This window comes from Pocillopora damicornis, chromosome 13 (assembly GCF_964200805.1).
Source record: "Pocillopora damicornis chromosome 13, jaPocDami1.2, whole genome shotgun sequence".
NCBI lineage: Eukaryota > Metazoa > Cnidaria > Anthozoa > Scleractinia > Pocilloporidae > Pocillopora > Pocillopora damicornis.
The window spans coordinates 2,857,390-2,878,714 of record NC_142682.1 but is presented as its reverse complement, the minus strand read 5'-3'; the positions used below and the strand labels follow the sequence as shown (position 1 = coordinate 2,878,714).

Sequence of the window (21,325 nt, the reverse complement as noted above, 5' to 3'; positions counted from 1 at the left end):
ATCGTCGTGCCTTAGTCAAAAGCTTTTATTGTAGGTTAGTGGTGCGAGATTTTTTATCATACTAATTTTTTTAAATCTTTTGGTGTTTCTGCATTATTTTGTAGATATTAGTGTATTTTTTTTACAAATGTACAATTTTGGAACTGTTACTAGCATTTTAGAATGAAAATGTCAATTTTGAAGATGAGGCATCAGGCTTCAACGTACAGTTGACAATTTAACTTACCAGTGCTTGTTAATAGATTCAGAACCACCACATTTATCAGTGTAGAATAAATGTTGTAAACAGACATTTACTCGTTGTGATACGTTGAGCCCCAATAGTTAGACTCAAAGGGCCATTTATTATTTACACAGTGTAACCCAAAACATGGTTTGACCCAATCAGTGGGCTTCAGGCTTTCTCTAGAAGAGGGTTTATGAAATGAAGTAACTGTCATTCTACAGTTAGCTATCCACCCTCTTTACCCTGTTCACAATAATTTAATGTTCAGATAAAACATCTTGCTAAATTGAGTATTTTTTGGTCGCAGTTTTGTTAAAGAACGGCTACATTTTTTTTTAAAATAATAAAACCAAAGTGAAAAACCATGAGAAAAGGGGAAATGTAGCCTTCTCAATATCAGACAAAAATATAGTAAATTTATCTGAGAAAAATGCCAGTAGAGATGCTCTAATCCTCTAACAATGAGCAGGGAATGAGGGTATAGTCAAAAAAATTGTGAGTGGGGGTATGCAGCATTCCTCTTAAAAACCCTCCTCATATCCCATATTATTGATTTTCTCCTTCCAATTATAAAAACAAAATTCCACTCCACACCTAAAACCAATGATGAAATATCTTAGGAAGCGTAAACTGTAACAGACATGACATAAATGGGAAAACGTTCTTAGCTACATATTTAAAATTTGGCCAAACTTAATTCAATAGGGCATTTAAAATGTTTTTGATCTCACATTTATGTAATAAGAGGACCTTAAGGGCCAAAATAAACTACTAATTAAACAAAAGAAAATAAATACGGAAACAGAGAGGAATTATTTAGGCTAAAAAGAACAAGAAAAAGATCACAAATATTTCCACCTTGAAGTAACCACTTGTTTCAGCTTAGGGATTATAGTAGAGACTTCTTTCCCCACCTTTTTTTTTCCTTTTTATTTCCTGTAATATTTTCAGGTCTTTATATCATTTCTTTTCAACACTTAAGGAAGAATTAAAAAATCTGTAAAATCCTGATCTGAAAACCAAGTAATTACAATTCCTGTGCAGCCAAACATTTTAATCAAACTTATCTTTTAATCTCATCTAAATGCATGTTACAGTGACTTTGTCCACTTAAAAACTGGAAATTATATATTTAGGCTAACCCCCTCCCCTCCCCCTCCCCCCCCCCCCACACAAAAAACCCTTTCACTCCCAGAGGTGTTCAATAAGTTGTTTCTACTTACAATACAATGCATTGTTAAGCAGAAAGGTGATGAGAAAAATAATAGTTAACATCTATGGGTATTTGCTTGATCTAACACCAAATTCTGAAAGCTAAAATTCCAAGAAATGCATAACAAACAGTGCAGAGAATTTATATTGTCATCTTAGGGATGGAAAAAAATAATTAACACAATCTGAACAACTTCTAGCTAATAACATGAGGAGAGACAATGGGGTGAAAACACACAATTCTTGCAAGGAAGTGCAATTTAAATCTTGTTGTTCTGTTTTGCACCCCACAAAAGTTAATTTCAAAAACCACCTTTACTAGTTAAGTTTATCATCATCATCATCATCATCAATCTTTATTTATACACGAAATCATATCATTTTACATGGTCTTCCTAGGAATCATGTTTAAATTATACTAAAATACTTTAAGAATTATTGACTATAATGTTAAACATACAAAAACAAAAACTTGTATCATGAGTAACAAGGAACTATTTACTATAATGTTAAAAATACAAAAACTTATATCATGAATAATAAGAGTTACAATGGTGTATCAGAGAAATCTTTCCCATGAAACGAAGTTTTAAAACATTCAAACTAGGCAGTTTTTTAATCTCAGAAGGAATCCTATTCCACAGAACAGATCCTCTGTAGTCATCTCTGCTTTTGATGCTGTAACCATACTATCAATTGGAATGCTGTCGACTTGATAAGCAAATTATGTTTCTCAATTTACAAATTATCAAACAGCATTTTCCGATAAAATAAACTTCAAACTTGTTAAAAATTTACAAAAATCCCGGATTTGTGAAACCAGTCACAAAAACAGTACCAAATGGATAAAAGAAGTAACCCTTCACAGACACAACAAAAGAAGTCTGTATCATGATTTAGTTAAAAACATCAACATCCCACCCAGGTATTAGAAATTAATCTGGCTTTACATGAAGATCATTGTAACAGTGAGAAAACTTGATAATTGAAAAGAAAAAAATTAATCAGAAATATAAATCAAATTAATTTAAATTATAAAAAAAAAACACATTACTTTGTGGTGAGGACTTCACAGCACAAAAATTTAATATCAGAGGTGTCTTGCAAATTTTCTTCCCCACTAAGAGAGTATAAATCGTGGGTTACCTGAGTGCTAAATGTATATTTAGTCTTTCAAAACTAATGTAAAACTTGCTTCTCAAATTCCCACAAATAAAAACAAAAAGAAAAAAGGGTTTTTTAAAAAATTAAATGTAAAAGGGTTTTTTCTTCAGTCTTCAACTAATGTTGATTAGATAAAAAGCCAGCTAAGTGGAGATTGAACAGTTATTATGTCCAGCAAGAATTTAAAAAGGGGGAGTTTACCATGAAGAGAGGATGATTGTGCTTAGAAGTAATTTGTAAACACAAGAGAGTTAATTCACAGAAATCATTAGGGATCTTAAGCAATCAGGATGGCTAGCTGACAAAAATGTCCACTAAATGGATGGTGGATGTGATTACCCTCTCTAACAGAGCAAGACATCATCTATGCCATAACAAAAGTGAGCAGGGTTTAGTTCTGAACAATGACAGGTAAATAATTTGCCATCAGAGTTCCAAGCCATCAGAGGTTCCGTTCTCACCCCATGCAAATTTTAGTGATTTATGTTGTTTTGTTTCAGAAAATAAATGAAAAATAAATACAATTATAAAACATACATAGTGAGCTATTTGTGTGCCCATTGAATCTTTTGTCTGGCCATGCTTTTGTTACTGTTGCCATGGTGGTTTGCTTAAGGTCTCTATTACAAACAATCCAAAGACTGTTTATTTTTCAAGAAAGTACAATGTTAGGGGTAAGTACACTGACATATAGTGGATATTAGTAATGTGTTGCTGGACACTAGGTATGCCATTATTATATCATTAGCTGACTGCAAACCAAAGGTAACTGAAAGAATATCACTCAGAAGAGGTATTAAATATGAAAAAGGATAAAAAAAAACTAATGTTAAAAAATTTGACAAAAAGCAGTTAAAAAAGAGGGTAACATTTTACCTTCATAGAGAGTGAAACACTGTAGTGCCTTTAAGTTTACAGCAAATGCAACATTATCTGTTTGAAAGATACAACCTAAAAAAATAATAATATTAATGACAATAATAATCAAATCAAGTAATAACATACAGAAGCCAGTTTGTTTTCAGAGTGTCTGACACTTAATCATCTCCAAGATATTTTAGAAATAATATCCATTCTTCATTGTTGGCATTGTCAAGTGTCTCTTGGTAGGAATGCTTGATGAGAGATTTTGTGTCCTCTAGAATCTGTAGTAATTAAGTTAGATTTGGTAACCTTTGAGAACTTATAAAAATGACCAGACAAATCAAAAGGGGACAAATAACCCAATTTATCAAATAAAAAAGGTGATCAAGAGGTACTGACCCTAAATATCAAGAATTCATCCACAGTTGCAAAAATTCTGTCATTCATTTTATTTTCCTAAAGGACCCTAGGTAACGGGCTTATAACAAGGTCTGATTTATGTAATTATTGCCAAATCACAATTTTCATCATCTCAAAGCTTTATCCAGGTTGAAAAGAGTTCCTGGTGAAGCTGAAAGATTGGCCATGACCACTTGCATAAGAGCTGTTAAACAGTTGGCAATACATTATTTTGGGAGAGGGAATGGCTGTCTAGGTATAGTTTGACCTTTTTGATTTTATGAAAAGCTTCATCAAATGGGTCCTTTCGGAAAAATAAAATGAATGACAAAATTCTGCAATTGCAAATGGATTCCCTATATTTACATTCAGATGTTATTAAAAATCCAAAATAATGCCTTTCAGTTTTTGCCAGTAGAAAATGTTGATTTTGGTGAGGAAAAACAAAGCTATTAATAGTGTTTAAGCTATTTATAGTGAGCAAAGAAGAGAACCTTGAAGCCCTGGGTGGAAACCTCTCCCCCTCCCCCTCCCTTTTAACTTTTTGGCTCACAGAAGAGGTCAGTAGGAATCTTCACAGCCTGTTGCATACGCAGGTGTTGATTGCAATCATCACATTGGGTAATAGTATGTAACCTATGATTTTGTCATTCACCAATGAGTTCCTTGAAGTAAAGGTTTGTACAGCCTCTAGGTACGAAAATTCAAAGCTCTGAGGTTTGGCTCCCCTTTGGAACTGAAAAAGGTAAGGGAATTATATGTTTCCAACCAAGGTGTGGAGACTAAACAAGAAACTTTGGTCACTAGTGAGAAAATTTAAGTTCCACTGGTGCCCATGTCTACTGCAATCTAGACCTGGGACCCTACCAGTTATTGTTCACAAGTAGGAATACATTTTCAGTAAAACACTTCTTAAATTGAAACCTCATATGGTTAAATTTTAGAGACTGGAAAAAATAATATTCAGTCATTACTTGGAACATATCTTTTGAAGCTAATTTTGACCTGTGGTGAAGGGGTGAAGGGGATATGGTCTTGTTACCATGTAAAATTATAAGAAAAAATGGAAAATAAAAGCTGGGTCATCTGCACATTGCTTCCACTTCATATGGCAGATAACTGAAGTATTTACCTTATTTGAAAAAGCATCCGTTACTGTAACTCTGTTGTCAACCTGTTCCAAGAAAACTTCCATCACAAGTCATTTTTCCCATGTGTCGGCTGGCAGTCGTCTTTTGATTCAATAACAGCATTGACAGTCCCTACAAGAAACAGAGCTGATTGAAAAAGAGTTGTAGTGTACGATAAGTAAATAAATAACCTTGTTGTCTGCCTTCACTTTGAGAGCTTCAGTTCTATTTATCTTGAACTTGGAAACAGAGAATCAAAATGATATAATAGTTTCAAGTGAGGCTTTAAGCTACTGTAAAAATAAAAAATTGGTGTCTAAGTTTTGTTTACCTTTGCAAGCGTTGCTCTTAGCGGCTACAGTGTTGAGCTAAAACTCTGCTGAACAAGAAACTTAAGATCGACGAGAGTGAAGGAAACAGCCGTACAAAATTTAGCGAAATCTCCTTGATTTAAACTCAATTATGTATTCTTCACATGTAAAGCATGTTATAATGCTCATGTCTGGTTCAATCACGTCGCTTGATTATTGATAAATCGCAAACGGTGTAACTGGAATAGTCCGCCAAATTGATAATAATAATCTGAGACTATCTGATCACCCGACTGGAAAACTCGTTACTAGTGCTCCTCGGGCGTACCTCTAGCCGGTAGGACTTAGGCCCTAGACTATCCCGTAGTGCAGTTCGAGGTGCTAACCAATAGCCTCTCTCGTGTGCCGCCAAAAAATCATCTTCCCGGCTTTTCAGCTATCCGATATGAAAGACATTTTTCTCTCTTCCACTGGAAACATGCCTAATTACGACGAAGGAGAATCGTCCAGCAGCGAAAGTACAACACCAGAAGAGGTAAAAGTTACTGAATGGCTCATTTTAGGGACAAATTTACCCGAATTGAAGTTAGAGTTGGCTGATTTCACGAGTAAATGATCTTAAGTCACGCCAATTCTTTCGCGCATGCAAACAAGGCCATGTGCATTTCAACTGGATGTATCCAGTGCACTTCTATTGAATTGAGTGTGTCAGTTTTTTCGATCCTAACCCAGTAAAAAAATGTTTCATTTTGATTGAGACTATAATCCACAAGACCTGAAATTTACGCAGCTAAACAAAGCTTTGACAGGCCATGGAGCTAAGAAAGTCTTTGTTTCTATCAAAAGTGAAACAGTAAACTTCCATACGCGCATATTTGCCTGGTATAACTTTAGTAACAGAAGCTTTTGTCGTGTTAAAGGCATCACCTGAAACCGGGAAATTTATTTTTAGTGGTTGTGAATGGATTCCTGCATTTGGCCATTGAATTTGAACTAAGACAATTGTATCCTCAGAATTACTTTACTTCAACCCATCGCGGGTTGTTTCCTAGTTATTGAATCATTATAGTTTCATTCTAATGTTATTACGATGGAGCTATACCACTTGTGTATCAAGACAACTTGCCAGTCTTCAAGCTGAATATATCATTCACTTTTCATTATCTTTGTAGAAGCATTTTGTAACAATCTGATGTTGTAAGGAGGTTTCATCATGGATCTCAAGGTGTACCATAAATAAATGAAATTAGAACGAAGTATAGAAATCGCTTATTTCTCAAGTCACTGATTCTCTCAAGAGGTTTGTTTCCTTATGAAACAGTGGATATCTGACATTTCTTGTGTCACTCATTGAAGGTAGATAATTTAGTTTCTGTGTAAGTTTATAGTTTGATAACTTTTTTGGGGGTTAATATCTTTGTTTAGTCTGGTGATGAAGGAGGTGAAGAAAAAGCCCCCAAACCTAAAGCACAACCTGGACCACTCAAAGGTGCCTCACAGGAATATGAAGAAAAACTGGTATGAATTGCTTGAATAGCTACATGACATGACTAAATTTCAATCTAGTTTTGAAATAAAAGCTAGAAATTGGACTCCAACTCCTGACACATTCTGCTAACCATATGTGACAAATAAATCCTTAAACTCCAAGTTGTGATTGTCAATTCTTCCCTCTAGCTAGGACACATTTCCTGGTAAGTTCGTTATGAGAATCTGGTGTTAGATCAAGATAACAACTTCTATTCTTGTTTGAGTATTCTCTTACGTGTTTACCAGATAATGTGTGGATATTATAGGGAGAAGTTACATATTAATTACTTTGGGAAGTTGATGGGCTAAATTAGCTGAGGCTGAATGAAAAATTTTTGGTCAGTTTTGAGACCAAATATGACTGACTCTGTGTTCATTACCTTTCCAATGCCTACCTCATTTGTAATAATCAGCGAAAGAGAACTTTTTCCTTTTTTGTATTCCAATCCTTTTTTGGAAAAGTTTAAATTGATGTGAAACAGATCAATAAAATCTCTAAGGAAAGGTATGAAAATGCTTAAGTTTAGTAAATTAATAAAAGAATGTAAAATTTCCTATTAATTTTCTTTTATCTGAGGAGTTGTGAAACAAGAAATGATCAACAGGCTTTCTTCTAGTAAAAGGGAATAACCATGGTAACAATTTTTTGGTATTAATTGGAAATTCAGGACTCACACATAATTGCCTTTTGGTACTTTCTAGGAAAGGGACAAGGCCACAAGGTTTAATTACCTGCTGAAACGAACAGAGATCTTTGCTCATTTCATGAACACAACAAGATCAAAGAAACAGTCAACAAGTCCACTGAAAATGAAGGCACCTCAGTTTCCAAGCAGATCAAGGAAGTTATCTGACTGTGGGGAGTAAGTATTGGACTGAAAATGGGCTATATGAAACATGCCACTCCTTTTCACAACAGATTTGCAGGGCTGTCAATAATTTTGAAAGTTGAAGAAACTTAAGATAACTGGTACATCACTGAAAACTTTGTAGCTAACACTAGCTCGAATGAGTTTGAAGCGATTGAACTCCTCTTAAATGCAGAGTTTGGGATTGTTTGTCTCAATTTGAAACTTATTTAATTTTTTAGTCATCGCCATCGGTGCACGGAGCAAGAAGAAGATGAGGAACTGATTAGTCAAAATAAACACTCACAGACATCTGTGATTCACTTTGATCAGAATCCACACTGTAAGTGAAATTTTCCTGTTAGATAAGGTGAAAAAATATGCCTCTTTGGTCATAAGGAGCACTTAGACAATTTCCTCATCATGTTCATCTGTACTGAAACACAATTTTTCAAAATGCCGTAATTACAGACATTTAAGCTTGAAACAAGAACAAAAAACTTGCTTGTATTGCCTTAAAGAACAAGAGCAAAAAAAAAATCATACCAGTGTGAGTAAATCAGCCACAAGTTCAAAGACTGAATAGAAGCATTAAAGTAAAATGGTTTTTTCAGAGTCACTCTAGTTTTGAAACTCTCAAGATCTCATTAGTAATTCTCTTTACTGTCTGCCAAATGATTCTCATAATGTTAGTTTGGAGAATTTGGTATTGGATCCATTGGTAATCCCATGATTGATATTTTTCTTTATTCTCATCACTTGCCTGCATGATATTTTATAGGTCCTCATCTTGTTATTGTGCCAAAGTCCAAGCTAGCTAACTGGATGTCTGAATTTGAAAGGTGGTGTCCGAGTATCCGAGCTGTTTGTCTCATTGGCAATCAAGAGCAAAGGGTGAGTTAAATACGTCTGTGTTCTTTAGGAACAAATTTAGAGTTGGAGGTAAATTGCTGGAAAAAAAAAGGGAAAGTAAATCAAGACCTTGCCAAGCTAGGTTTGGGTGGAGGACTGGGAAGTGTATGGCATTCTTTCTTTCCCCCCCCCCCCCCCTTTCCTTATCCACCAAAGGTCTGGAACACCTCAAAATTTTTAATATCAGTATGTATATTCTCCATACTGTTTTCTATACATTTCCCAAGGTGCTGACACTGAGAATTTATATAAAAATCCAGAGCTTCTTTAGTTTGTGATCATTTCCTTTATTCTTGTCACTTTTATTAGTGATTTCAGTGGGTGATAGTGTAAGGAGAAAGTAGATACTAGTCACTCCTAGGGGTCAAATGGCTGATGTGGTGTACTATTGTATATTTTCAGGCAGCTTTTATCCGAGACACCATGCTCCCTGGAGAGTGGGACACTTGTATAACATCTTGTGAAATGGTGATAAGAGAGAAAGCGGTGTTTAAGAAGTTTGCCTGGAGGTATATCATCATTGATGAGGCACACAGAATTAAGAATGAGAAGTCTAAAGTATGTATCTACCAAGTGTGGTTGCCACATTTTACTTCTATGGTTTCATTTTTTGTGGTTGTGCTCTGATGAATTATCACTATGTTTCTCATCTTGTTTCCAGCTCTCAGAAATTGTACGAGAACTCCGTTCCTCAAATCGGTTGCTCCTGACAGGAACTCCTTTGCAGAACAATCTTCATGAGCTGTGGTCATTGCTGAACTTTCTGTTGCCAGATGTTTTTAGCTCATCTGATGTAAGTTGCTCCCATATAAAAAGACCACATGATTTATTTTTGTAAGACTAATCACTTAAGCTGCTCAGAACACAACAACATTTTGGAAGAAGCATAAAAGTTCTTGAAATAAATAAAGGTAACTGCTGCCTAGGATGGTGTTAGTTTTAAGGACATCATTTAATTTTTAAGTTTTTGGGCTTTTTCCTAGGATTTTGACGCCTGGTTCAACACCAATTCTCTTGTGGAAGAAAAACAACTTGTGGAACATCTTCATTCAGTAAGTACTGCATACATACATACCATACATACCATACATACCTGGATAACCTTAGTATGAAAATTGTCCTCAAATGTGTTAATGGATGCCCTCATTTCCATATTGTTTTCACACTTTGCTGCTTTCCTGTGATGTAAAATGTTTTTGTTTTCATTTTGCAACTTGGCTGCTCATTTGTGAAGTATAAAGTTTTAAGTTTCTAACAAAAATGCTATGCAACAGACTTCAGCTTTTGTCAGGTTTTTTTAGCATACTTTTCCATTAAACAGGGTGGGATATGATAAAATTGTTGTCTAAAAATGTCCAGTTATCTTTTTCCCCAACATGTTGAAGCACTCATAATAAATAAATTTGTTTTTATCACAGGTTCTAAGACCATTCCTATTGCGTCGTCTCAAGGCTGATGTTGAAACTCGACTTCTCCCAAAGAAGGAGACAAAGATCTATGTAGGACTCACAAAGATGCAAAGATATTGGTACTGCTTCCTTCAATGTTCTTTGAAATAATTCCTAATAAAATTGTAGATTTAATTGCCCTTTACATGTTCATCCTAACATCAGTATGCATATTCTCCATACTGTTCTCTTTACATTCCTTGAGGGGCTGACAGGGAGAATTTGTTTACTTGTCAAAAACTTCTTTAGTTGATGATTATTTCTTTGACACAGGGGTGATATTGTGAGGAGAAATTAGTTGCTGGTCACTCTTAGGGTCAAGGAATTAATTACAGGTCTCTTTTTTATGGAAACCAGCCAATAGTACAACAAATCTGAAATCTGCTTTAAAAACTGCAAATTGCAAGATAGTAACATTAAAAACTGCCTTCCTAACTCAACCAAATTGTAGTCATGAAATTACCTAGGATGAAAGCCCTTGATGAGCATTATTTATAAGAGTATAGCAATAATCACTGATATTACTATTGCTTATTTAGGTACATGAACATCTTGATGAAGAATATTGATGTAGTGAATGGAGCTGGGAAATCACACAAGATGAGACTATTGAACATTCTGATGCAGTTATGAAAGTATACAAACCACCCTTACTTGTTTGATGGAGCAGAACCTGGTATGTAGAAGAGTGAGATTCAAAGTGCTTATGGTATCTGTGTTGACTGATGTGATAAGATTGGGAAGTTGACAGAGGTGCAAGGGCAGGAACCATTTATATACTGACTTGCAGACTGAGAGGCTTTGTGATGCCAGCTAGTCATCTAAAAGATTGAGTGACTGACTTAAAGCCCAGCTGACTAGTTGACTGATGACAAGTGGCTGGCTTGCTGGGAGATTTACTAACTGACTTACAGACTGACTTAACAACTGACTCTTTTAATGATGATAAATGGTAGTTGACTGACTGACTTAAGTACTAACCGAGTACCTATCAGTTGTATCAAGCACAGGCTGACTGACTGAATGGCAGACTAACTGATTTCTGTGCTGACAGGCAGATCAAACCTACTGAATAACTGGTTGACTAATGGACCAACTGTCCAATTGACTGCCAATGGACAGATTGGTTGTCCAGCTGACTGACAAATTGATCGACAGACTGACTGACTATATAAACAGACTAACTGATTGATAGATTGATCAACCCTTTAGCCCCTAAAAGTGATAGGTATCTAGTTTCTCCCATCAGTATCACTTCTGAATCAAACAATAAGCTAATAAGAATAAAGTAAACAACTTCTCCTTATAAGTACAGCAGGAAATGTAAAGAGATTGATATGGAGAACTTGGATACTGAAGTTAGAGTGTTAGGGGTCAATTAGTTGACTGATTGATGGATTGATTTTCCAAAAGGTCCCCCATACACAACAGATCAACATCTTGTAGACAACAGACTATCTACTGTCTGTGGAAAGGATTTGAGTACTGCCGTCTGGATGGACAGGCACTGCATGAGGAGAGACAATCAGCAATCAATGCATATATAACATGCCTGGAAGTAAAAAGTTTATTTTCATGTTGAGCACCAGGGCAGGTGGTTTGGGGATCAATTTGGCCATGGCAGATATTGTGATTTTGTATGACAGTTATTAGAACCCTCAAGTGGACCAGCAGGCTATGGTGTGTAGCAGTATATGTGAATTTTGATTTAGTACTCATTCCTCAGTATGGCATCATGCATCTTTATCTCACATACATGTAGTGTCTTGTGGAAGTAGCTCACCCATATTAAGCGACTCTCCACCATGTGCGTGCCATGATGGAAAGTCACTTAATGCCCACTGATCAAAAGTCTGTTGAACTCCAAAAGAGTCCAAGCTGTCCCATTACATTACAAGTAATTGATGAATTAACATTATGTAATGGATGTCCAGAAAACTTCTGTTATGAACCCTTTTAGTCAAGGAGCAGTTGATGTTAAAAAATAGATGGAAGATATTTGAGTCTCCCTCAAACTCATCATTGACTACCTCAAACCATTAAGTCAGAACAGCTGATGTAAATGAAACCGAACAAAACATTTATGGGGTGGAGACTAAAATTCATTTCTTTTTGATCCACTGATTGTTTTATTAGAACAGGGGCCTTACCATCCACTTTGGAAATCTTTTTCTGCAATAACCTTGTGAAATTAGGAGTTCATTGTCTTCCATTTATGCAATACATATTTACTTATCCTATGACACACTAGTCTTACTTGTACATGCAAATCAAGTATGGCTTTTTGTTGTTACCATTATGACAGGAACTTTGTACAACGATTTATGGACTTCCCTAAGCCTCTGATTGCTGCAGTCAATGGACCTGCGGAGGGAATATCAATAACAATCATGGGCCTGTTTGGCTTGATCTATGCATGAGATAAAGCTACATTTCACACACCATTTATGGAGCTAGGACAAAGCCCTGAAGGATATTCCTCATTTATGTTCCCAAGGATAATGGGACCTGCAAAGGTACATTGTCTTGCCTCTAATTTCTGTTGAAACCTTTGTATAAGTTGTTGAGTTGAAGAGCATATTTTAAGTTATTGTTTTAATTGTGAAATTACACCGTGAATTCTTCTTCTTCTTTAGTCCAATGAAATGTTGCTTTCTGGATGCAAACTGACAGCAGTTGAAGCAAGAGACTGTGGATTGGTTACAGATGTTTTCCCCCATGACAAGTTCACAGAAGAAGTTCAGAACTGAATACACGCAATGGCCAAGCTGCACCCCCCCCCCCCCCCAGGTAGAAAATTGAATTGTAGAATTTCACAGCAGGGTGCCCTCTACAATGGAGTTGCTGTAGCATTTGGAGACATGCTATTTGAAGGAGGGGGAGTGGGGGGAAAGGGGTTTTTTGTGTAATCTCTTAGAGATATTCCCAGCCATATGGCTTCTCTCAATAAATTGTTGAAAGAAGCCTGAGAGTAAAACTTCAGTGTTATTATGTGTATTCCCTTCAGCCTGAAAACAATTAAAGGCATCCTGCTTCACTCAAGTTTTATTGTAACATATAATCATAGTGATGAAGACAGGAGAGGAGTTTCCCATATTTTATTTATCAATTCTAATTTTTTCATGATCATTTATATTTAACTGTAGATGGTAGGGGCCTCGTGTGATGCGTTATTTCAGACGACCAATCAATATTTTACACTATCATTCAAAAAGTGATCTGTTCTTTTTTTTTTTCTTTTTTTTTCAGTCTCTGCTGTTGTCCAAGCAGTTAATACGTGATTCTTTCTGCGATTTGTTACATGGAGCCAACGAAAAGGAGTTTACTTTACTTGAAGAACGCTGGCTTTCAGAAGAGTGTATGCAGGCCGTTATGGCTTTCATGCAGAGAAAGTCCAAATTGTAGCCCAGCTTTCATTTCCTTGCCGGATTGAAACTAGAGCTTTATCGAAGTCAACCACGATTATCGATGTTAAGGATTTTTTTTAACGATGTTAAGGATTTTTTTAAATTCGCTCTTCGCAAATTATTCAATCGTTAATCGGTCAATAGTTATTAATCTTATTTTACTGGTAGTATGTTCAGTCGAAAAAAGTAATTAAATGCAAGTGTTGAAACTGAAAATCGTCAGCGTTTTAGTATCACTTACTTACTTCAGGCAGTTTACCTGTATTTATTCAGACACATAAAGACCGTACGAGTGTGTTGCAGAGACAGGAGGCATCCTGGTATAAAACACGAAGTGGACTGAGGCATTAACATCAGAAAACCCAGAGGCAAAAGTAAACAAAGTCTTGTGGTTAGAAAAGGATTGAATGCGAGCTATGAAAAACTTAAATGACACATTTTTCAAAAATGCAAAAAACAAAGTGAGTTCAAACTAACAAGGATAACACTCAAAAAGAAGCTATAAACTTTTCGTTTGTCGAGTGAAAAAATTTGACCGCAGAAGGAAATAACCGCTTCAATTGCGTAGAATTGACTCGTACTTCAGGTTATGCTCAAACTTTTATGGGGTAAAAAAATTTCAGGAAGGTGGCTACATTACTGATTGGCAAACCGTAAAAATAGAGTTGATTTCTCATGCAAATAAAAACGGTACAGCAAACAAAATTGCTCGACTCATCATCTCTCAAATTTAACCAGAAAAAGGTTGATTGGTACGCTGAAATGGAACTTGGCTGTAAACTTGAATTTTATACCTCGTAGAATCAGCTCGATCTGGATAGATTTGCTCCTAGTACTAAGCCCCAGACCTTAACCCTATGATGAAAATTTCGCTATCGTTTCCCTGATATATTTTCGTGAAAGTACAAGTCTGCGCCCAGATTAAGGACAATTTTCTTGAAAACTAAAAATATAAATTTAATTATAGAAACTGCTGCAACAGAATTGACTAGTCTGTCAACAACCTCTCATAAAAGACTTAAAAAGGAAGATGTCTTCCATTTTCTTAACCCTTTACACCGGTATCCTAATATCAGTATGGATATTCTCCACACTGTACTTTATACATTTCCTAAGGTGCAGACAAGGAGAATTTGTTTGCCAATCAAAAGATTCTTTCCCTGGTGAGAATTTTCTTTATTCTCTTGACCTTAATGTTTGATTCAGGGCTGATATTTTAGGGAGAAATTAGGTGCTAGACACTCTTAGGGTTTAAAGTATTAATAGTATTTCAAACTATTCTGACTGACTATTCTGTTATTTACACAGTTAGCTGCAACAATGTTGCAATAGGAAACTTTAAAAAAGCAGCAAAGAAAATCGGAAAGAGCAGAAAGAAAAATTATGGCTAAACAAGGGAGGAGTCATCATTTATCACCTGTGAAAGGGGGAGGTGTGGGTGGAGGATTTTTGAAGGATCACATGGTTTTCAGGGTGAGGTTAGATCTTGGGAAGCTGTTTGTCAAATCTCATTGAAAATATTTTCGGATATATAACCTCTAAGTTGAGCAACTAATTGGCGAGTTTTCGGCTCAGAAATGCATAGAGCCTCCGCCAAACAGCAAAGGACATGCTAACGTATTTCTAGACCCTGACACCTGTCATGATCGTGATAAGATGAATTACATTGATCGAAACAGGGCAGTATTTTCACGACGTAGTCGAGAATAATTTGATTTGCATTGGTCTTGCTTCACTAAGCTGCTTTGGAATTAGCTAGAAAACCTCACACTACCCTCAAAATTGATAAGATGCAAAACCCCAACCGATCGTGACTTGAATCAATCATGTGTTACAATTTCCTTTCCACACTGTTTTTATACACTTCTTAAGGTGCTGACAAGGAGAATTTGTTTGCCAATCAAAAGATTCCTTCCCTGGTAACCATTTCCTTTATTCTCATGACCTTAATGTTTGATTCAGGGCTGATATTGTCGGGAGAAATTAGACACGAGTCACTCTTAGGATTTAAAGGATCATAGTCTCTCAGACTATTTCGACTGACTATTCTGTTGTAAAGTTAGCTGCAAAAATGTTATCATAGAAAACTTTAAAAAAGCAGCAAAGAAAATCGGAAAGAAAAATTACGGCTAAACAAGGAAGGAGTTATCAGTTATCACCTGTAAAAAGTGGGAGGTGTGGGTGGAGGATTTTTGAAGGATCACATGGCTTTCAGGGTGAAGTTAGATTTAAGGAAGCTGTTTGTCTAATCTCATGGTAGATATTTTCGGATATATGACCTTTTCGTTTTAAGTTGAGCAATTGATTGGGGAATTTTCGGCTCAGAAATGCATAGAGTCTCCACCAAAGAACATGCCAACGTATAACCTTTCATGTTCGTGATAGGATGAGGACATTGAGCGAAACAGGGCAGTATTTTCACGACGTAGTCGAGAATAATTTGATTTGCATTAGTCTTGCCTCACTAAGCTGCTTTGGAATTAGCTAGAAAACCTCACACCACCCTCAAAATTGATCAGATGCAAAACCTCAACCAATCGTGACTTGAATCAACCATGTGTTACAATTTCCTCTCCAAACAATTACCACCCAGATGAAATGTCCACACCTAACAACTCAGAATTTGGTCTTCAACCTTCAAAATAAGCTACATCGATACAAAAAGTTTCTCTTCGGGGCCTCAGCAGCGACATTAATAGAAAGGGAGAAGAGGGAGGGTGTGAAAATGGGCACAGGGGAAGGGATGAGAAGAAACGAGCTCCCGTATATTGCCACATATGCAAATATCTATATCCGTCTCAGTTTCTGCCAACTGTCTCTTATGTAGAACAATAACTTGCATAAAGAAACCATTGTCTTTTTGACAGATAAAAGTTTCCAGTATCATGCGCTACAAATAGACCAAGGTCGCATTAGCTGTTTATTCCAGCTCCAGAGCTGATCAGCATTCTAGCAAAGTGAGTAACAATACCAACCGTATCAATGGAAAAGGTTTTAGAATATTTGGAGCCAAAAACTTTCAACAAAGTTCACTATGTGGCAGTGGGTTTTTGGATCCTCATCAGTATTATATTCTTCGCCATATTTGTTGACATGGAAAACAGCGAGTCCAGGTTTGATTTCCGCTGTGGCGGAGCGAAGAGTGAAAACGTCGACGTCGTCCGTGGAGAATGTTACGAGAAATATATGAAGCAATACAACAAATTTGGTTTTCCTATGTTTGGTTTCGTGATCATCAATTTTGTCTTTCTTGCACTTGTATGTGCTATTTACTCCCAAATAGTGAGATCCAAAGTCGATCAACTGTCGCGAGGCAACCGCAACGATGATCAAGAGAGACAGCTGCGCGACCAAGACACTGCGTCATCCACTGGAAACAAGCTTTTTATCGCTTACTGCTGTCAACTATCGATAAGAATTGTTTTAGGAGTTATTTTCATCATCTTACAAACACAGTTGTTTTATCCTTTGAAGTTTTCCTCTAAGTTTAACTGTTATTTAACCGATGCAACCACTCAGTCAAGGAATTTATCTGACAACGCCCAAAACTCTACTTTACACAACTGTCACAATCAACGAGCGGAAAAGAAAACATTCTGGATGTACGCTGTCCTTACGGTGAATGGAATTCTTGTCGCTGGCATTCTGGTTGAAACTGTCTACCTTTTATCACGGGCATGTATTGAAAGAAGTTTCATGCAAGACTCAAAGTTTCTAAAAACCCATCTAAGTCTCCACCAACTCCTAGATGGACGAAAGTTTCAAGAATTCATCGAACGCACAAAGGAAATAATTGTTCAAGAGACCGAAGGACTTTTAGAACTCCAATCACCTTTTGTAGGTAATCCAGGCGACCACTCAACAGCTAAAAATTTGACTCTCGATCAGATTTACACAAACCTTGTGGTAATTCAGGACAGAGAAACGCATGACTTTACTGAAAACCGAGAGGAGCAACTCAAAGTTTATCCAAGGTCGCGCAACGAAAACTCACAACCGAAAAGCATGCAAGACCTTCTGGATGTTGAAAGTAAGAAAGTTTTAATCGTCGGTCGACCCGGAATCGGAAAGACACTATGTTGTATCAAACTTCTCAGAGACTGGGCATTGAATAAAGATTTCAAAGCGACATCAGGTGCCCAAGTCCATTTTAATGCTGCTTTCTTCGTAAAATTCAGAGGACTCGACTCGGCCAAAAACCTTAGCCTCAAAGATCTGTTGATTCAGTCCGAATATTTCCCTACAGGTTACATGGATGACAAGGTTTGGAATCACCTCCAAAAGAACCCTGAAGGTGTTCTCATCCTTTTTGACGGATTCGACGAATTCGAACATGACGAAAAGAAAACCAAGGCTTTTCCTTATCCCAAAGACATTAAAGATGAAAAGCCGCTCCAAATTCTTTATCAATGGCTTATGACCGGGAAACTTCTTAAAGATGCTTCAATTGTAACGACTACGAGACCTACAGCTTTGTCTGGCATCGCACATCTGAAGTTCGACAAAAGCTTTGAAATCCTTGGCTTCTCAACCGAGCAAGTTAAAGAGTATATCGACAAATTCGCCGGAGATGACAAGCAAGCAGGCGAAACGCTATGGCGACACATCAGCAGCAACATGAACTTACTTTCGCTCTGTTATGTCCCTGTGAACAGCTTCATCATGTGCTCAAGTCTGTCAGAAATAATGCGGTTCGAATGTTCCGATAGTGTTACCCTGCCGTCCAAATTAACCACGATATACAAGATTGCGGTTAAAGTGTTTTATTTCAAACACACGAAAGAATTCCGCGATCAACATTTCACCCGCGAAAACTATCTGTCAGATAATTTGCCTTTGGCGGTGGAGGAGAAATTCAAGAAACTAGGAAGAGTGGCCTTTGAAGGAATCAAAGAAGGAAAACTGATCCTTGGAGGAAACGAAGTACAAGGATTGGAAGACAGCGCTCTTTTTCACCGCTTACCCGACCGTCGTGCCGCGTTAAAAGATGAGAAGGAATTCTGTTTCATTCACCTAACAATGCAAGAGTTTTTCGCTGCGAGGCACTTGGCGAGCGACTGGAGTGAAACAGAATTAAGAAACTTTGTTTCCAAGAACATTAAGAACGGCAAATGGCAGCTAGTTTTTCAGTTTCTAGCAGGACTTATGGAGGATAAAGTTCACCTACCAATTGAAATTATCACGGACCTTCTTCCTGTGAAAACTGAAGAAAGAGAAAGCGCAGACTACAACGAACAGTGGACTGAGAATGAAGAGCAAAGGAAAGTAACCTGCTGGCCGACTGAAGACGAACGAGAATTAGCAGTAACATTAATTAAATGTTTAAACGAAAATAGCAGAATGAACTTAGAAGCACAGAGAAAACTTCGACAAATGAACTTTAATTGTGTAAATTTTATTCGTTGTCACCTCACAGCTGTTGATTGCTCTTCGTTAGTAAATGTAATTAGTGTTCAACAAATTTCACATTTAGATTTGAGTGAAAATAACATTGGTCCATTAGGTTGTCTTGAGATTGGTAAACTGTCAAAATGTAGTGAATCTCAACTGAGCTGGTTAAACCTCACGTATAATCAGTTGTTAGATGAAGGAGCAAAGTATTTAGCTGACGCCATCAACAACAACAACTGTCAGCTACGCACGTTAAACCTCTCAAGAAATAACATCTCACACATTGGAGCACAGCACTTGGCTGAAGCCATCAACAACAACAACTGTCAGCTACACACGTTAAACCTCTCAAGAAATAACATCTCACACATTGGAGCACAGCACTTGGCTGAAGCCATCAACAACAACAACAACTGTCAGCTACACACGTTAAACCTCACAGACAATAACATCTCACACATTGGAGCACAGCACTTGGCTGACGCCATCAACAACAACAACTGTCAGCTACGCACGTTAAACCTCTCACAAAATAACATCTCACACATTGGAGCACAGCACTTGGCTGACGCCATCAACAACAACAACTGTCAGCTACACACTTTAAACCTCTCACACAATAACATCTCACGCGTTGGAGCACAGCACTTGGCTGACGCCATCAACAACAACAACTGTCAGCTACGCACGTTAAACCTCTCAAGAAATAACATCTCAGGCGTTGGAGCACGGTACTTGGCTGAAGCCATCAACAACAACAACTGTCAGCTACGCACGTTAAACCTCTCAAGAAATAACATCTCACACATTGGAGTACAGCACTTAGCTGACGCCATCAACGACAACAACTGTCAGCTACGCACGTTAAAACTCTCACTCAACACAAACATCACAGCAGCAGGTGAGCTAAAGGCACGTAATTTACTAAGCAATAGTCAGTCTAAATGTGAGCTAATAATTTTTTAGGCCTCAGCAATTCTAATTAAAAACTGAAAAGAAATTATTTGAACCACTTACTATTCAAAATAGCAGTGAGGTAACCAGCTCAGTGACAATTTCAACCCATTGACTCAGCCCGTGAACAAATGAAAAACTAATCTGTAAAGTGATCACAGCAGTGAGATTATTTGAACCGGATCGAAATGAAGAAAAATGAACCAATGAACATGTTTATTGAGAACAAAGGATGTCAAACTTTTTTATAAACGAACCAATAACATTGAAGTAAAAACACAAAGCTTCCTGCAGAGAAAACAAACAAACCTCGGACCTCTCAGGAAACTTTGTCATTTTATGATTGGTTAGTTTCGATCCTAACTTCTCTCCATGTTTCTTTACATTTTGATCACCTGAGACTGTTACACGGAACTTTTCGTCTAGATATGTTTGGAGATTGTAGGGCGATCAGATGAGTAGAAGTAACTAGTAATACAGGAGAGATTGCTTGGTAGAATACCTAGTTCTTTTTTTGGGCTGTTTTTTTCTTTTTTTTTTTCGATCGCAACGATCCGGTTCGAGTAGTACCGCAAAAAACAATTATAACTCAAATCGTCGTGCCTTAATCAAAAGCTTTTATTGTAGGTTAGTGGTGCGAGATTTTTTATCATACTAATTTTTAGAAATCTTTTGGTGTTTCTGCATCTTTTTGTAGATATTAGTGTATTTTTTTTAAACAAATGTACCATTTTGGAACTGTTACTAGCATTTTAGAATGAAAATGTCAATAAGTTGCACAGCAAAATTTGAAGATGAGGCATCAGGCTTCAACGTACAGTTAGCAATTTAAGTTACCAGTGCTTGTAATAGATTCAGAACCACCACTTTTATCAGTGTAGAATAAATGTTGTAAACTGGTATTTACTCGTTGTGATGAGTTGAGCCCCAATGGTTAGACTGAAAGGGCCATTTATTATTTACACAGTGTAACCCAAACCATGGTTTCACCCAATCATTGGGCTTCAGGCCTTCTCTAGAAGAGGGTTTATGAAATGAATTAACTGTCATTCCACAGTTAGCTATCCAGCCTCTTTACCCTGTTCACAATAATTGTTCAGATATTTAACATCTTGCTAAATTGAGTATTTTTTGGTTGCAGTTTTGTTAAGGAACGGCTACATTTTGTTTTAAAAATAATCAAACCAAAGTGAAAACTATGAGAGAAGGGGAAATGTAGCCTTCTCAATATCAGACAAAAATATAGTAAATTTATCTGAGAAAAATGCCTCAAGTCCAGTAGAGAAGCTCTAATCCTCTAACAATGAACAGGGGATGAGGGTATAGTCAAAAAAATTGTAAGTGGGGGGTATGCAGCATTCCTCTAGAAACCCTCCTCATATCCCATTATATTGATTTTCTCCTTCCAATTATAAAAACAAACTTCCATTCCACACCTAAAACCAATGATGAAATATCTTAGGAAGTGTAAACTGTAACAGACATGACATAAATGGGAAAAAGTTCTTAGTCACATATTTAAAATTTGG

General features: G+C 36.8%; 2 protein-coding genes, 1 long non-coding RNA gene and 1 pseudogene across 6 annotated transcripts; 3 read left to right on the top strand and 1 right to left on the bottom strand.

The window, feature by feature from the left end:
• Positions 1 to 1,778: 1,778 nt before the first annotated feature.
• LOC149035011 (uncharacterized) lies at positions 1,779 to 5,602 on the bottom strand. 2 transcript variants are annotated; one of them, XR_016182180.1, is made up of 4 exons: positions 5,327 to 5,601; positions 4,998 to 5,127; positions 3,479 to 3,553; positions 1,779 to 3,222 (listed from the first exon to the last, which is right to left on the bottom strand). It is a non-coding gene; the product is annotated as an uncharacterized LOC149035011 (long non-coding RNA). The 2 variants fall into 2 exon arrangements; XR_016182181.1 differs by lacking the exon at positions 1,779 to 3,222 and having other exon boundaries at positions 3,479 to 3,747; positions 5,327 to 5,602.
• Positions 5,603 to 5,672: 70 nt separating this feature from the next.
• On the top strand, positions 5,673 to 11,751 carry LOC149035010 (SWI/SNF-related matrix-associated actin-dependent regulator of chromatin subfamily A member 5-like; annotated as a pseudogene). The gene is made up of 11 exons (XR_016182572.1): positions 5,673 to 5,841; positions 6,732 to 6,824; positions 7,539 to 7,699; positions 7,927 to 8,027; positions 8,466 to 8,578; positions 8,999 to 9,154; positions 9,258 to 9,389; positions 9,580 to 9,648; positions 10,015 to 10,124; positions 10,584 to 10,720; positions 11,458 to 11,751. The product of XR_016182572.1 is annotated as an SWI/SNF-related matrix-associated actin-dependent regulator of chromatin subfamily A member 5-like (transcript).
• On the top strand, positions 11,581 to 13,667 carry LOC149035009 (enoyl-CoA delta isomerase 2-like). 2 transcript variants are annotated; one of them, XM_089191147.1, is made up of 3 exons: positions 11,581 to 11,724; positions 12,350 to 12,560; positions 12,681 to 13,667. In XM_089191147.1, the coding sequence occupies exons 2-3, from the start codon at positions 12,492 to 12,494 to the stop codon at positions 12,792 to 12,794; spliced, it is 183 nt and encodes a 60-aa protein (XP_089047273.1). In that variant the 5' UTR covers positions 11,581 to 11,724; positions 12,350 to 12,491; the 3' UTR covers positions 12,795 to 13,667. The 2 variants fall into 2 exon arrangements, with proteins under 2 accessions (XP_089047273.1, XP_089047274.1); XM_089191148.1 differs by lacking the exon at positions 11,581 to 11,724 and having other exon boundaries at positions 12,036 to 12,560.
• On the top strand, positions 13,654 to 20,696 carry LOC113674255 (uncharacterized). The gene has a single exon (XM_089191129.1). It carries the CDS (start codon positions 16,434 to 16,436, stop codon positions 19,806 to 19,808), a length of 3,375 nt encoding a protein of 1,124 aa, XP_089047255.1. The 5' UTR covers positions 13,654 to 16,433; the 3' UTR covers positions 19,809 to 20,696.
• The last annotated feature ends 629 nt before the right edge of the window (positions 20,697 to 21,325 follow it).